Source organism: Haliotis asinina, chromosome 11, assembly GCF_037392515.1.
Source record: "Haliotis asinina isolate JCU_RB_2024 chromosome 11, JCU_Hal_asi_v2, whole genome shotgun sequence".
Classification (NCBI taxonomy): Eukaryota; Metazoa; Mollusca; class Gastropoda; order Lepetellida; family Haliotidae; genus Haliotis; species Haliotis asinina.
In genome coordinates, this window is record NC_090290.1 from 21,987,316 (window position 1) to 22,005,204 (window position 17,889).

Below are 17,889 nucleotides of genomic sequence, written 5' to 3' on the forward strand. Positions count from 1 at the left end.
GGGAGACATGTGTGCCTTCAGGAGGCAGAAGCCTGTTACTGGGTTTGAATCCTGGTTTGCTGTTATGTTTCTAGGCCTGTCTGTACCGTACCCAACCTCATTGGTACCACCAAACTGGTTAATGTGTGAGATGGGGTGATGGGGTAGAAGAGTGGTCAAAGCATTGGCTTATCATGCCAAAGAGCTGGGTTTGATTCCCCCTCCCCTGTGTGAAACCCATTGCTGGTGTCCCCAGCCATGATATTGCTGGAATGTTGAGAAGGAAAAAACAGTCTGTGAGACCTGATTTTTTTACTTTCTTCTCCAAGTCTATGGACATGCTGTTCATGTATGGAATATTGATAACAACGACTTTAAACCCAAGACACTCATCTATCAAAATATTTATGAAGATGTGTCTGCAAGATTTGCTGTCTGTGACTTCATGTGAGCTGAAGCACTCTCATTTCCATTGATCAGCAAAATGAGAACATTTGGTGGTCATCAATCAAAAATGAAAAAAAAAAATACACATAAGAAGATAACTTTACATGGTATTTTCAAATTTTTCATCTCTTTATTCCGTGTGTCAGGAAGCTGAGGCCTCAAGTGTTTTCCCACCTCATGACACTTTCGTTCACTAAGGGGCGGTGGTTATGTCTAGTGGTTGAACCGTTCGTTCGTCATGCATAATATCAAGGTTCGATTCCCCACAAGGCCACTATATGTGAAACCTATTTCTGTTGTCCCCTGATATGATGTTGCAAGAATTTTGCTTAAAACTGGCGTAAAACAGTACTCACTCACTGACCAAGCTCACTGATTGTCTTGCTTTTCATGCGGAATCATCACTGATATCAATATAAAGCAACCGATACAAGAATCTTTAAAAGTAACCTCTAACCTTTGTATTAAGCAGTGAAAATTTATATTACTTATTTTGTATCCCAGAAGAAAGTACAATTTTTATTTGCCACTACAATTTGGTTTCAGTTTGAAGACTTAACAGAAAAGCAGCAAACTTCACCCTTCTATTCACAGTATACTTATTTCATAAAAGCTGAAATAAAATAGAACTTCAAATTGGCAAAATTTATTCAATTTAGCTTAAGAAAAAGTGTTATGTCTTTGCTTGTTTGTAAACATACAGTTCACCAGTTGAAAGTTCAGCTCCATGTACTGTTGTAAGCCGTCTAGCACAGTGTTGAGTCGTGACCCTTGGCAGTGATAGTTGAGAGAGCTCTGCACACAGGGACAGCTGTGAGGAGCTTGCAGACAGGGCTTAAAAGAAATAAAGCTATTATCATTAAGTCAAACATTCAGGTGTAGTGCACAGACCAGTGGATCAAGCGTTCTCTCGTTATAAAAAAAGATCCAGGCTTTATTTCAGACTTCTACACTATGCAATGTCTATTTCAAGTGTAAGTTCCCATTGTGATATTGCTGGAATTTTGCTGAAGGCAGCGAAAAACCGTACTTACTCAAGGGGCAATGGTTGAAGTGTTTGTTCAGAACACTGAAGATCTGGGTTTCATTCCTCACGTAAGCACAATGTTTGAAGCCATTTCTGGTGTCTCCTGCTTTGATATTGCTGGAACATTGCTAAAAACGATGTAAACCTAAACTCACTCACTCACACTCAAGGTACATTGATCCATTTTGTCATAAACTTGAAATACTGTCAATAGTTGACATAAAAACAAATATTTATTCAGAAATACTCCTATTTTAATCTTGATAATGATCTTCTGTGATATTAAACCTGTTTTTGAATTAAGCTTTTAAAAATATATGGCCATCAGTTGATAGGAATCAGGGAAATAAATTTGAAACGTTCCAGCTAAGTGAAATATTCAAAGATCTCATGTGTGAATCATTTCGTTTAGTTTTAACGTTCCCAATAGGACTTTACAATGCCACAGACAGTTACCACATCAGCAGAGAATGTCTGAAGTGCACTTATGATTTCTGAATATCAATTTAATCTTTTTTCTCAATCATTGTGCCTTCTGCTTTCAATTATAAGGATCACTGTAACATGATATTGTGCAATCCCTCAACTTTCTAGATCCATCTTCATCAACAGAAACATCACTTGATATGTTATCTACATAAGTATCCAATGTATACTCACACATATTGCCATGGTAACCATTATATTTCCCAGATGTTCACAACTATTCAATGCTCTGATGAACAGAAAAACAAACCCTGAAGTCTATTTCAGGCACGAAACCTTTATTTTTGCACGTGCACTTTACACATGGTAGGCGTTAATGTGTCAGCGTTCTCCAACACCTTTGCGTTTTGTAGCATAGATGTGACTTTAAGCCGGCTGATGTTGAACTCAGGCCTCAAAGTGTTTACCCTTATGCATTATCAAGATCGATTTGTGAATGAATGATTGAGTGAGTTGAGTTTTACGCTGCACTCAGCAATATTCCAGCCATATGGTTGGGGTCTGTAAATAATCAAGTCTGGACCAGACAATCCAGTGATCAACAACATGAGGATCGATTTTGCGCAATTGGTAACCGATGACGTGTCAATCAAGTCAGTGAGCCTTCCCAACCGATCCCGTTAGTTGCCTCTAATTATGACAAGCATAGTTGCCTTTTATCATCAGTTGCCTTAGATCATCAATTTATGTGAGGTTTCAAAATGTTTATTAGTTAGGGTTTTTTTTTTAATAAACTCATTGGAATGAAGTAATGCAGTAATTTCTTGCTTAATTTTCTGAAATTTCTTATTATACCCTTAAATCAAGACTTGTTTTGGATCTGGTAAATAGAATCCACTGGCAATGAAATGTTGAATCCTGAAAAAAAAATATTTTGTTTATATTCTGCTCAATGCAAGTTAATGTGTTCAGTGAAAAAAATGTGTTTTGCATTCCCAAAGTTGTATATACAAAAACAACCAGACCAGCAGCATTGATATTGCTTGTTAATGCATATTGTTTGCCAACAGACAAGGAGTTTAATTCTAAAACACTTATAACCTAGACCCATACATTAAGTCAATAAACTTGAAATATAATTTAAGGATTAGAAATATTTAAAAATTTACATGAAACACACCAAGCAGGGCAATGACAATTTCTCTGACAAATGAAAACAGAATAATGCTTATTATAAGTTAACCCCACCTAAATATAGACTGAGAGACAATGTGACTCCCCCTGAGCTTGTCCAGGTGAGGGGTCGACCCACAGGCAAGGGGAGCCAGTATTGTTCGGAGATTGCAGCCAAATGTTCCCCCTCTGACATACGTTCCACGGAAATGGTTCCTGGTGCCGCTAGAGACACTTGTAGCCATACCTCGTACCAAGAAAACACTTTGCACTTTCCTGGCCTGAAGGTATAAATATCACTGCTTGCATAAGCGCCATATGATTTTCATGTGAACCAGATCTACTTAATGTCATTTTCATTGCTCGGATTATTTTGGGGTCAGTAGTTCTTGCTGGGAACGTGTAATAGAAGCTAATGTTATCTGGGGGTTGAGTGACAGGATTGTTAATACTGAAAATAGCTGCCGTGACTCATGTTTCAACTTTTTGTTTCTTGGAGAGAATTCCTGTTGGGTGAAAAATGTCCTCAGAACTTTATGCTTGGGGTGCAGGGTAGTCAGGGATTGGATGGTCAGAACATTAGTTGCACATAAACACGTTAATTAATGAGTGAGGTTAGTTTTATGCCACCTTTAACAATAACACCTCAGGGGATAAATGCTTAGTTTCTGAATATATTTATGTAATTTTGATAACAAAACATTTAAATAGAAAGGGCCCCAGGGAGACCAGAGATACTGAACCTGAGGAAATCTAGACTTGCTTCATTTAAAACTTAAGCACTGCACAGAGGGCTAGGCAGTGGGGAAAAAATAGTGTGGTTCAGGGACTGTGAGACAGACAAGGAAATTGGTTTCATACATTGGATGAATGTTAGGAATTGAACCCCCAGGCAAGCAAATGATGGAGTACCCTACGAGGCTACCCCACCACCCCTTTAAGAACATTAATTATGGATTTCTCATAATAACTTCGACAAATTAGTATTTGCTGCTGACCCTGAGAGCGTTTATGTAACTCTATAACATTTTTTCCTTTCCTTAAGCAGATACACTCAGATTTAAGCTTAATACTGTTCAGTATTGGATAAATCACACTCACTCACTCATAGACTCCAGGCTGTAGGGTAACCTAGTGGTCAAGCATTACTTTTCGTGCTGAGGACCTGGGTTCGATTCCCAACATGGGTACTATGTGTGGCCTATTTCTAGTGTTCCTTGCATTGATATAATGTGAATATTGCTAAAAGTGGCATAAAACTATACTCACTCACTCTGACACTTACAGGGATGTATTAGTCTGTGGCCTTACATCACTCTAAAATAAATAGGGCTTATCTGTCCTCACTCACTCTCACTCTTTCACTGACAGTCACTCACTCATTCATCTGTTGTGCCAGATCATTTGGGGTGATGGGGTAGCCTTTTGGTGAAAACATTCTTCCTGCCCACAACTTCACTCACTCACTTGCTCACTCACTCACTCACTCACTCACTCACTCACTCACTCACTCACTCACTCACTCGACCCATGATGGTCCAGGGTTGAATAGGCCTTCAGCAACCCATGCTTGCTATAAAAGGCGAATATGCTTGTTGCAAGAGGCAACTAACAGGATCGGGTGGTCAGACTCGCTGACTTGGTTGCCACATGTCATTGGTTCCCAGTTGTGCCAACGATGCTCATGCTGTTGGTCATTTGATTCTCTGGTCCTGGTGATGAAAGCATTGGCTCATCATGATGGAGACCCAGGTTCGATTCCCTACATAGGCACAATGTTTGAAGCCCATTTTCGGAGTTCCATACCATGATATTGCTAAAATATTGCTAAAAGCGGCATTGAACCATACTCACTCACTGCTGACCAATTTCACTCTGTTATATATCTGTTGAAACAAATCACTCCCAATCTGATATACACCTCTTGTATCTGTTATCCCTGTCACTCACCTGCTGATAGCCTGTATGTATATTTTTCTGTATAAACCAACACAACCCACAATGGACCAATCTCTTACAGATTCCCTTGCTCATCAGTTCCTCATAATGGCCTGTAATGACGGCTCTCTTTCAGCACTCTTCACTCAAGAAACTAAACAGCTACACACATACAGAACACAAACATATACATGTCTTAAGGGGTAGTGCCTCCACAGCTGAGTATTTACTGTAACAAAGCTTCCCCCCAAACACACACCTTGCCGGGGGAACCTACGCAAGCAGAATAGGCACGTCGCCAAGGTTACCTAACAAAAAATGCATGCACACGCACACGGGTGGAACTCACATGCGTCTAGTGGTTCAGTAGAGAGGATACCAACAGGGGGGTTGGGAGGATTCACAGGAGGGATGTGATCACTCGGTTCAGGGAATACAGAAACATGTATGGAAGTGATGAAGAGGATTATGATAATCTGTTCTGGGAGAAGCAGGATCTTCGCAGCAGTACAGCTAGATCTGCATCTCTGCAGAATGGTAAGTCTGATCTGCAGCAACCATCTGCAGTTGTGTACCTTGCACCTCATGTACGTATCCTATATATTAGCTTGATATAATGTAATGTTCTTCATGTGCCTTACAAGTGATACACTAAAGTGTTCTGCAGTCATGTACAAGTGATACACTGTAGTGTTCTACAGTGAAGTACAAGACAATTGATACACCATCAAGTTTTACCTTTAAGTACCTTACAAATGATACATTATCAAGTTCTACCTTTAGGTACATTACAAATGATACATTATCAAGTTCTACCTTTAGGTACATTACAAATGATACACTATCAAGTTCTACCTTTAGGTACATTACAAATGATACACTATCAAGTTCTACCTTTAAGTACCTTCCAAGTGATGTACTATCATGTTCTTCTTTTAACTACCTTACAAGTGATGTACTATCACATTCTGCTTTTAAGTACCAGACAAGTGATACACTGCAGTGTTCTACTGCGAAGTACCAGGCAATTGATACACTATCATGTTCTACCTTTAAGTAACTCACAAGTGATATACTATCAGGTTCTGCAGTTGTCTACCCTGCAAATGATACACTGTCATGAATCCTACAAATGATACACCTTCATAACCCCTGTAGGTGTTACCCTGTTATGTTCTGCAGTTGTGCACCATCCACTATCATCTTCTGCAGTTACAAATGATGCACTATTATGTGCTTCTCATATGCACCACACAAACTATGTAGGATTCACTTTACTGTAATTGTTATCAACCATATTTCTTTTTACTTTATATAATTTAATTCACATTTTATTGTGATGGACTCAGTCTTATTCTTCTGTCATGTTTTTTTCATGGACCCAAGTCAAATGTTCTCTGCTGTATAATTTGATGAACCCAGTCTTGGTCATCACTCATACAGTTGTCATGGACACAATCTTTGATTGGTCCTCTCCATCACATGCTATTGTCATGGATCCCAGTCATGTAATGGATCCTATGACTGTACCTCTGTCATGTTATAGTCATGTATCCCAGTCATGTCATGGATCCTATGACTGTACCTCCGTCATGTTATAGTCATGTACCCCAGTCATGTCATGGATCCTATGACTATACCTCTGTCGTGTTATTGTCATGTGCCCCATTCTTGCCATGGATTCTGTGACTGTACCTCTGTGAGAGACTTCTCCCCCTACAGGTGTGTGTCAGGAAGTCTGTGCCAGTCATTACTGTGATGTTGTTATGCTATGCTCTCCTGGTGTCTCATTTGGTGGGAAAGTATTATGGAATGTAGTCATGGAATGTTGTTTTTTATGAGTGATGGTACAACTTCAGTCAGTAGGTATTCATTCATGACTGGCTGATGCTGGGAAAACACTGGTCTGGTGAACTTGTCAGCTGTGGTCGGGATTCTTCCGTGATTAACCATTGACTGGGAGCCTTGTGTTTCCAGCAGTACAGCCTTTCCATTCCAGCTTAATGTCCATAATTTCAGCCACCATCATTGCACTGGTACATCACTATGAGACTCCCTGGTTTCCAATAGCAACTGATCCGATGTATCTGATGTAGCTTTGTTGAATATCTGACAAAAACATTCTGGAGTTTCTCAAATATTTTTGAGAGAATAGATGCAAAGCTGACACTAAAAAATTCAGTTCCCCAGCACCAGTGCGGAAATAAAAGGACTAAATGCAGGGTTTTTTTCTCTTCCTTTTAGCTGGCCTTGTTCAGTTAACGTTCTTGTATCTGTTGCAGCCATCTTGCAACACACTGCCAACATTTGCTGGATCTGTATTCTTATTTGACTGTGAAAAAGCTGTCTGCCTTGCTTGTTATGACCTGACAGTATTGGACATTGGTTGTGCATCATGCCCTGACTGACCTGATCCAGATTTGATTAACTACAGGCAGCCAGGGGGTGCTGGTGGTGAAGTCGTCCAAGGCAACAGATTTAAGATGCAGAGTTATATCCCTTAGTCACGGCAGAAAAGATGCAGAGTTATATCCCTTAGTCATGGCAGAAAAGATGCAGAGTTATATCCCTTAGTCATGGCAGAAAAGATGCAGAATTATATCCCTTAGTCATGGCAGAAAAGATGCAGAGTTATGTCCCTTAGTCATAGCAGAAACAAATAAACATAAGTTTGAATCCTACTTTACTCTGATGATGTTTTCAGGTTTGCTCCACCCATTGAGGTGGATTAAGTCTCAGATGAATCTGTGCAAACTTTCCTCCTACCTCAAGCCATGATGCCATGTCCTTCCTGATATACTACGTTTAGTCAAATGTTTCACCCTCTCAGTCCCTGAAAAATATCATTTTGCCTTCCATCCACAGGGGTAGAAATAACTCATTGCTTGACGTCCCAGTCTAGTGGTTTGTTTGTTTTTTTTTGTTGTTTTCTTTTCTTTTTTTAAGTCGGGCAAACATATTTATACATCATGGAGTCCGGTTGACTTTCTAATATCAATTAAATTGTTTTTTTTTTAAAATAAACAAAAAAATTGGACGGTTTCACTGCACCGGATTACACGAGCAATTTTAAAGTTATTTCCACCTTGATCCTTGTTACACAGGAGCAGGTTTCAATTCACCAAGGTTCTGAATCTCCCATGTCATGGGGGATCTTTTTCAATTGAAATTGATACTTTCTCCTAACTGTATATTTTCAGATAAAAAGGCACATGACTTTTTTGATAACAACTTCTTGTTTATTCTGTGGGGTGACTTTTCTCTGTAGATCCTTACACCATTATCAGGCTACACCCAAATGTTACTACAATAAAGAAGAAGTTCTTGTCCGTAAAGTTGGCTGGTAATTTATCAACCCACAACCTTCAGTAATGCAGAGAAAACAATATATTTCCAGAGACAAAACAATAGTTTTCATGTTATTGATACTGTTCAAAGCTGTGCAAAGGGCAGTGGGGTAGCCTTGTGGGTAAAGCGTGCGCTCATCACACCTAAGCCCGGAGTTCAATTCTCCACATGGGTACAATGTGTGAACCCATTTCTGGTGTCTTCTGCTGTAATATTGCTGGAATATTGCTGAAAAACCGGTGTAACTAAAATCACTTCCTCAAAACGTCTTTGTGATACATTTGCCCAGGGTCCTTCAGTGAAAACATGTCAAGGTCACCCTATGATATGTCTCCAACTGATCACTGACCTGAAGAATCTTATCTATCACTGCTATGCAATAATACCTTTATGGCGCTGTTAGTCGTGTATCCAGTAGTGTTAATCTTCTACAATGTCAGCAAACGGTATATAACATAGTCTAAACACACATGTTGTCATGCTGTCTCTGGTCACAGTGATGTTACAGACTAATACAACACCTCAGACAGGATTAGTCTGTCACCCGGAGGATCCTCGCCTTTGCCTTGTCTTCATCATGACTTCAATGGAATAAAGGATGTTGCTGTCTGCATTGGTTAGGAAAGTCATTAGTTTTATTGCTTGGTGTTTGTCTACCATGTAACTATTTCTCAATGCGACCTGCAATTCTTTGTTTTACAAAGGAAACAGATGATTCTGGGTTTTTTTTAAGATCCAAGTTTGAATCCCCACATGTGTACAAAGTGTGAAGCCCATATTTGGTGTCCCACGCCATGATATTGCTGGAATATTGTTAAAAGCAGCATAAAACAATACTTACTCACTGACTTTGTTTGTCAAGGACAGAATTCATACTGCATGGTATCCTAGAGTCTGTGTTTGAATCTTAAATTTGGATGTTTCTAGGTTTGTGAGTACCATCCTCATAATCGTCGGTTTTACCAAAGCAGTGAATACATAAAAGTGACAGCAATTTGAACTTTCAACTGCCTTAGCATCACATGTCACAATATAACTGAAATAATATTCAGTGGAGAGTTGATCCTAATTCCCACGCTCTAAGTAAAGTTAGAGGTCCCTGTGACTCTTGACTTCATTATAACCAGATTTGTGAAGATCTAAGTTACAATTAGTCTCATGCAACCCATGCTTGTGGTAAGTGGTGACAGAATTGATTGGTCAGGCTTGCTGACTTGGTTGACACATTTTATTGGTACCCATTTGCGCAGCTCAAAGCTCATAATGTTGATCACTGGATTGTCTGTGCCTGACTTGATTGTTTACATACCACCAGCAATAACTGGAATAATGCTCAGTGAAATAGAAACAACAATAAAAATAATAATTATAACTGTATACTTCTTATGACAGTGATGTTATCAGTGTTCAGAAGTGGACAAAATGTGATTTGAAGGTCATTATCAGTTTTGCCTTGTAACTAACTCCTTTTCATCACTTTTGCAAGTCAGAAAATATTAAACAAACCTTCCCTAAAGCTGTTGCTATCACTGAATAACAATACAAAATATGTCAATAACCCCTTCAAAAGCTGTCATATGATTTGTTCCAGAAAGTAACTTTGCTTTAAATGTTTGCTAGATATGTTTCATCAAAAAAAAATATGTTGCTGAAACAGTTTTCTTCCAAGAATACCCTGAGAAGTTTGAAATACAAAAAAGGGTACTGCAAACAGAATGCTGTCAGATGATGGAGATACCACTCCTTGGTGAAGATAAACCTGTAATAACACTTTCTGTTTACTCTGTTCCCTTGAGACCTGCATCGCAGCGTGATGGCCCAGAGCATCAGTAGGATAATTGAGAGGGTGATTACTGATAATTATTACACGCTTGGAGAGAAGAAGATGGGATGAAGAAGGAAAGGTCATTGGTTGATATGATTTTATGACACTGTTTGCTGCCACTGTTTGCAGCCGTTCATTCCAGAGCTGCATCTAGATTACTTGTATCTCAGGACTTTGGAACTGTGCAAAGTTGACATTAGTCTGCTGTGACTTGATGTGAAATTCATGTGCCAGAGTTAGCTCTTATTTGACCTTAGATATGATCCTGAACAGGACACACAAATAAACCTTTCTTTCTTTCTTTCGTGATCCTTACAAACATTAACATTTTATAGACCTGGTTAAGATCATTGCAAGATTTTACCTGTGTTAGACCCTTGGTATTATATTTGAAGTTTCCCAATTTTAAACCCTGAGTGAGACCATTATGAGTGTGATCATACTCTACACTTTGAGTATAATGTTTGCAATGGTTGACGTGTGTTAGACCTGGGTAAGACCAATGCAATAGTATACCTGACTTAGACCTATGTTAAACCCTTGGTATGATCCCTACAAGGTTTTACCAGAACTGACCTGTGAAGATCTTGGGTAGAATAGGTCTTCACCAACCCAGGCTTGCCGCAAAAAGCAACAATGCTTGTCATAAGAGGTGACTAAGGGGATTGGGTGGTCAGGCTTGCTGACTTGGTTGACACATATCATCAGTTCCCAGTTGCACAGATCGATGCTCATGCTGTTGATTACTGGATTGTAAGGTCCAGACTTGATTATTTACAGACTACCGCCATATAGCTGAAATATTTCTGAGTAAAACTGAACTCACTCAATTTACCAGCACTAGACTCTCGGTACCATTGCAAGAATGGCCCTATGATGGACCCTGATGAACTGTGTAAGAATTAACGTGAGTTAGACCAATTTCAGGGCCGCTATACTTGCAGTAGTGTACTTGATTAGACCTATGTTAGACCCTGGGTGTGATCCTTACAAGCTTTAAACAGAACTAGATGCAGAGGACTGTTTTTAGTGGTATGAGCACCTAGTAAATGAAGTTTTAGTGCATTATTATTATTGCACATATTCTTACCCTGTGTTGGAGTTTGAGTCTGAACCTCACTAAAGTTAACCTGTGTTAGACCCTGAATAAGACCATTGTAACCACTGTTAGACCCATGTCAGATGCTGGGTTTTATACTTGCAGAAGTTAACTTGTGTTAGGCGTTTATTAGATCCTGGTTTAATTCTTGCAAAAGTTAACCTGTGTTGTACCTTTGTTAGACCCTGTTATTGTCTCTTCAAGGGGTAGCCTGTGTTAGACTTGGGCAGACCCTGGGTGTGATCCTTACATTAACCTGTGTTTGACCGTGTGTAAAATTGTAGTAAGACCATGCGCAAGAGATTACCTAATGCAAGAGTTGTCTTAAACTTAGGCTCTGCGTAGCTTACTGAGACAGCCTTCTAGCTGTGTTAGACTGTCTGTTTTAATGTTGAAGTATGGATGACCCAGGTGAAGTACAGACAAACTTTTTGTCATCAAAAATCTTTTGGAAGTTGTTCTGATGTTATCAATCAGTGTAATAGGTGCATTTATCCTGTGTTTAATATCATCAGACTGTGAATTACAGTTGACCAGATTTTGGACATTTAGGCCCTTGCACAAAGCTATCTTGGTGCTTGGTGCCACTGTGATCGTAACTCCCATATTCTAACACTTGAACTTATACTTCGACAAGTTTAGCACCAAGATAGCTTTGTATAAATGTCTCTTTGGTATTTTAGGATTGATGGCTTCTTTTTTTTAAAAAATGGGTTTTTTTAACAGCTTTTGGCTATATCTTGACATTTTACACATTGCACTTTTACCATAAAATGTTAATGAAGTCAATACCTCATGTTCACTCAATTACTACTGTTAATCCTTGTTTTCATTCCATTTAAATTTCATTTCTTCAATATTATACCCAATCATTCCTGTTGAATAGCCTTTAGGGACATCAGAAGATTTGAACTCTTGTAAGGCTGCTTATATAAATATTTCAAGTTAACAGTCCTCGTTAGCTCACCTACTTCACATTAGCTCACCCGATCAAAGGCCGAATGAAGCTGAAATGAGGCACTAACATTTACAAAATTTGACACCAAAATATGTGAGAAAAAGTTGGATTTAGTTTTAGTGTTCCATAAACAGTAACCCTGTGATGGTGACTTCTGAATTGTCGGATTTGTATCCCTTGTAGTTGAGCTTACCTGTGAAGATCCGTGTTAGTCTGACCACGGGATCAGGTGGTCAGACTCACAGACTAAGTTGACTGTGTCATCGTATCCCAGTTGCGCAGATCAAAGCTTATGATGTTGATCACTGGATTGTCTAGTCCAGCCTCTGTTATTTACAGATTTATATATTTCTAGCTGGAGTATTGCTGAGTGCAGTGTAAAACTAAACTCACTCACTGTGATAGTTGCTGAAGTACTTTGATTCTGTTGCCACCAGATTTGACCTTGATTAGTTTGTTCCCAGATATGTTCACATCTAAATTTGTATTATAGACTTTAATTCAATTTTCAATATTGCATTCGATATTTGACCCTATTTTATCCATGTTTGTAAGATCTATTAATATGTATTTTTTGGCTTGATAGTATCTTCTCCAAAACAATTGCCACACTTGGTATGTATTTACCCCCTTTTTTATTTTGTTAAATCATTGCTATAAAGCAGAAAATGTTTTAAGTGAAAAAGGTGGCAACAACTTGCACTGAAACATTCTCAGTGACTAAATCCAGGCAATCTTCAATGCTTCAATATTTATAGGCCAGTATGTTAGATCTGACGAAATGTCTGAAATATGAGTTTCTGTTGTAAATATGTCATGATTAGTATGCTATGCTGGAGATGATTAATGCCTAATATGTTTGACAACAGGATATAAAATCCTGTCTATGTTTGGCTGCACAATTTAAACATTATAGAATTTTAGTTTTTATCTACCACTTCTGCAGAGATGTTTGTTTTCAGGGAAAAATGTGTGTATGATAAAAAATATATTGATTGCGATGTTTGTGTGTGTTTTTTCAGCTAAGTAAAATTCATTTATAGATAGATAAGTGTAGAGGTTGGTAAGAGTTTGTTTATAGAAATGGAGTGTGTTTATAATGAATCAAGCAAACGCTTTACCAACTAGACAACCCATTAGAGACTCAATGTTTGTCTACAAATAATGCAACGTTCCTGAAAGCACACTATGAAAAGCTGGAGGCCCCTGTGAAGATGCAACAAAGTGCACTATGACTGTTAATGCATCGTGTAGGTGTTGACACTGCATCTAAGGTGCAGACTGACACAACAAACATGGCCATTATCTCCCAGCACCAAGTGAACACTTCTAAATCTGTATCTTCCAGTTACAGTTCAGGGCCTTTGATTAACTCCTCAAAGTGACATTTTTAGCTGTGTCTATTTCCGTCAATCACTGTAGTAAAGTGATGTCAAACTCCTGAGTAACCTCCTGTAAACATGTTTACAAGCAGTCATTTAGTTCAGAGCATGCTCTTCCCTTAGTAATGTGGCCATGCTTGTCAGGAAATAGATTTGTTGGTTTCAGTGAGTAACCTTGATAAGAAGCAGTTATGTCATATTGTCAGTGTGTTGCAGTTAGTTCAGAACATGCTTTTCATTTGTATCCATGCTTGTCAGGAAATAGATTTGTTGGTTTCAGTGAGTAACCTTGATGAGAAGCAGTTATGTCATATTGTCACGCTGTGTTGCAGTTAGTTCAGTACATGCTTTTCTGGTGTAGCCATGCTTGTCTGGAAATAGATTTGTTGGTTTCAGTGAGTAACATGGATGAGAAGCAGTTATGTTCTTATTTTTCAGTGTGTTGCAGTTAGTTTAGAAACATGCTTTTCTGTTGTATCCATTCTTGTCAGGAAATAGATTTGTTGGTTTCGGTGAGTAACCTTGATAAGAAGCAGTTATGTCATATTGTCAAGGTGTTGCAGTTAGTTCAGAACATGCTTTTCATTTGTATCCATGCTTGTCAGGAAATAGGTTTGTTAGTTTCAGTGAGTAACCTTGATGAGAAGCAGTTATGTCCTTATTTTTCAGTGTGTTGCAATTAGTTCAGAAACATGCTTTTCTGTTGTATCCATGCTTGTCAGGAAATAGATTTGTTGGTTTCAGTGAGTAACCTTGATGAGAAGCAGTTATGTCATATTGTCAAGGTGTTGCAGTTAGTTCAGAAACATGCTTTTCTGTTGTATCCATGCTTGTCAGGAAATAGATTTGTTGGTTTCAGTGAGTAACCTTGATGAGAAGCAGTTATGTCATATTGTCAAGGTGTTGCAGTTAGTTCAGAACATGCTTTTCATTTGTATCCATGCTTGTCAGGAAATAGGTTTGTTAGTTTCAGTGAGTAACCTTGATGAGAAGCAGTTATGTCATATTGTCAAGGTGTTGCAGTTAGTTCAGAACATGCTTTTCATTTGTATCCATGCTTGTCAGGAAATAGATTTGTTAGTTTCAGTGAGTAACCTTGATGAGAAGCAGTTATGTCCTTATTTTTCAGTGTGTTGCAGTTAGTTCAGAAACATGCTTTTCTGTTGTATCCATGCTTGTCAGGAAATAGATTTGTTGGTTTCAGTGAGTAACCTTGATGAGAAGCAGTTATGTCCTTATTTTTCAGTGTGTTGCATTTGTTCAGAAACATGCTTTTCTGTTGTATCCATTCTTGTCAGGAAATAGATTTGTTGGTTTCAGTGAGTAACCTTGATGAGAAGCAGTTATGTCCTTATTTTTCAGTGTGTTGCAGTTAGTTCAGAAACATGCTTTTCTGTTGTATCCATTCTTGTCAGGAAATAGATTTGTTGGTTTCAGTGAGTAACCTTAATGAGAAGCAGTTATGTCATATTGTCAAGGTGTTGCAGTTAGTTCAGAACATGCTTTTCATTTGTATCCATGCTTGTCAGCAAATAGATTTGTTGGTTTCATTGAGTAACCTTGATGAGAAGCAGTTATGTTCTTATTTTTCAGTGTGTTGCAGTTAGTTCAGACCATGTGTCTGAAGGATCAGTGTGAGATTATAATTATGATGCTGTGTTACTCGTTATGACGATTGCATTCAACCTGGAGGTGTGTGAACAGATGTGATGTATTCCTGCTTTTGGGTGGAAATAAATGTGATGACATTCAGTTTACGTGAGTGAGTGAATATAGTTTTATGCCATTTTCCACAATATTCCAGCCTTATCACCCTTGGGGACACTAGAAATGAGTTTCACACATTGTATCCATCCGGGAAATCAAACCCAGGTCTTCAGCTTGACAAGCGAACACTTTTTTCCACTAGACTTCCCCAGTACCCCAATTCAGTTCATGGTGCTGCTGATGTCTTCTACATCCTCGATATCTTCAGGGTATGCGTTCGGCTAAATCTCCACTATACCCTGGATGCATCCTCATCCTGGCTCGATAATTTTACTACCTCCCTTAGCTGGCTTCATATCTAATCAGCTGTCTGCTATGGGAAGTTGAGCATACCAATTACAACTGACCTTTTTAAAATTAGCTAATTGATTAATTTTGGCAGTACAATTCATGCAGAGGATCTCTGAAAGAGTCACAGACCTGCATGTATTGTTTTAAAGCTTCAGACCTGACAATTTGTCAGTATGATTTTCCAGAAATCTGAGTCTCACTGCAAACAAACCTTCATAGCTGTGATCGCTATCCTTGCTGGCACAGGGACGCTCCATGTCATGAGGGCTTATCTGATTGGCTAATGTGAGAAGGTGGAGCCAGCAAAGGGAGCTAATAAAATTATCGGCCCGAGCTGTAGATGCAATTCCAGGGTATAGTAGAGATTTATCAGAACATATATGCTGGAGATATCGAGGATGAGTCTTCTATTGCACTCATAGATTGTTTGTAGCACAATGCTTCAGTTTCTATCAACCACTGGTTTGTCCTCCCATCAACCGTATTTTTCAGCCAATGACAATACTGTGCAATATCAGTCATATCAGTCCTAGGTTGTTTCTACCCAGTGTTGTAATTTGGTTTGCATTTTGGTTCAATGTCATCACCCATACATACATTCCCCACCATTCTGATATATCTGTTCAGATATGTGCCATATTGTCTGAGCATGTGGTACAATGTTGTCCAGAAGCCTGATCTATATATGTGGTACATTCCATCTGGGGATTGTTTGACTGCTGTAGGGAATTTACGGAAGGAAATGAATGCCACACCACTAGGTGAAAGGGAACTGATATATGACTGGCGTCAGAAGAGGGGTCCGATGGTATGTTAGCATGATCCGTGTCAGTGGAGCAGCGTCATATTTGTTGAAAGATCACAGATGGGTCAGACTGAAGGGCAGCAATTCCATCTTGAGAGTTGTGTCCCTTACCTGTGTATGGAGATGCTAATTGTGAGTTCAAAACCAAGAATCAGTGAAATTATTATTAGAAGAAGGACCTTGGGTGGTGAACATTAATAATCACATCATTCTTGGCTGTAATCTCTGTAGTTAGATTTGAAGTGGTGCTCAATCGATCCTAGTATGACCAAGGGATGTAACTCCACTTCAAGTATTGCCAAAGGACAAAACTATACCCACCCTACTTAGTTTGTGTAATGCGTGTTGAAGTATCAACATAATCTGCTAAAATGATGCACATAGATTATTCAGTTTGTGCAAGTAACAGATCTATGGTCAGGCTCACTGACTTGGTTTGACACATGTCATATCCTAGTTGCATATATTGATGTTCGTGCTGTTGATCCTTGGTTTGTCAGGACCAGACTCAATTATTCACAGGCTGCTGCCATATAGATGGAATATAGTAACAGTTGAGCAGAGTGGTATGTTGGAATCTCTGCCAATGCCCTGGTTAGAAACCCTGTTGAGACACAAAAACTTTGGTCTCATACTGTGTTGTATCCCTCGGCAACGCACTTAATCCAGATCCACTGAACACTCAGGTGTTAAAAATGGGTACCTGAGTGGATGTGCAGACCTATATGGTCCATGAAGCACTTAGAAGCAGCTTTGAAAGAACAATTCCATCTGAGTAATAATGTAAAGAAACAGAGCAGCACAACGTTGGATCCTAGACGCAAAAATTAGAACAGCAGCACTGTGTTGGATCCTAGACGCAAAAATTAGCATTATCATCATTATTAAAAATGAACTTACTTATTAGATTCATGTAGATCCTTGATGTGAAAACTAACTACTGGCCATCATTCAAGCAGTGACCATTAGTGATATACACTGTAAAACTTTACCATGAATTTTTATGGTAAAAAGCCAGTACCTTTATGGGATAGTGTATTAAATTCATGCCATAAAATATTGGTAATATTTTGACAGACATGTTGCGATACAAAACCAGTAGCCTTATGGACTACCAAATGTCTTCACATCGCAAAGTATACGGTGAAATTCTGGCAGCTGGGAGAATTCCTGTGCATGTATAGCAAAATGAAATAGCCATTTGCTGGAGTTACCTTCACATAACAGTTGAAAGGTAATATAAGCTGCAACGTGGGAACTATATCTATATTGAAAAAAATAGAGAAAGGTTAAAGTTCAAATCTATGCCTGATCATTATCAGGTACTTCTTGTTGCCCTACCAGGTGGTATGCTCTAAGGATAGAGAAAGGAGAGATCAACTTGTTTCGGTGTTTTGTTTCTGACCTCCATCAGTTCTAACAGT

At 38.8% G+C, this 17,889-nt stretch overlaps 1 protein-coding gene across 14 annotated transcripts in view; it reads left to right on the forward strand.

Annotated features, from left to right (window-relative positions):
* The window catches only part of LOC137256363 (coiled-coil domain-containing protein AGAP005037-like), a 240,659-nt gene that overhangs the window by 94,348 nt on the left and 128,422 nt on the right, over positions 1-17,889 (forward strand). For 11 of the 14 annotated variants that reach the window (XM_067794155.1, XM_067794157.1, XM_067794162.1 and 8 more), the window contains exon 1: positions 5,412-5,527. The exons of the other annotated variants lie outside the window; for them this stretch is intronic. In XM_067794155.1, coding sequence (XP_067650256.1) covers positions 5,434-5,527 — 94 coding nt within the window. In that variant the 5' untranslated portion in view covers positions 5,412-5,433. Of the gene's footprint in view, positions 1-5,411; positions 5,528-17,889 lie in introns of those variants that run through there. 14 annotated transcript variants of the gene reach the window in all.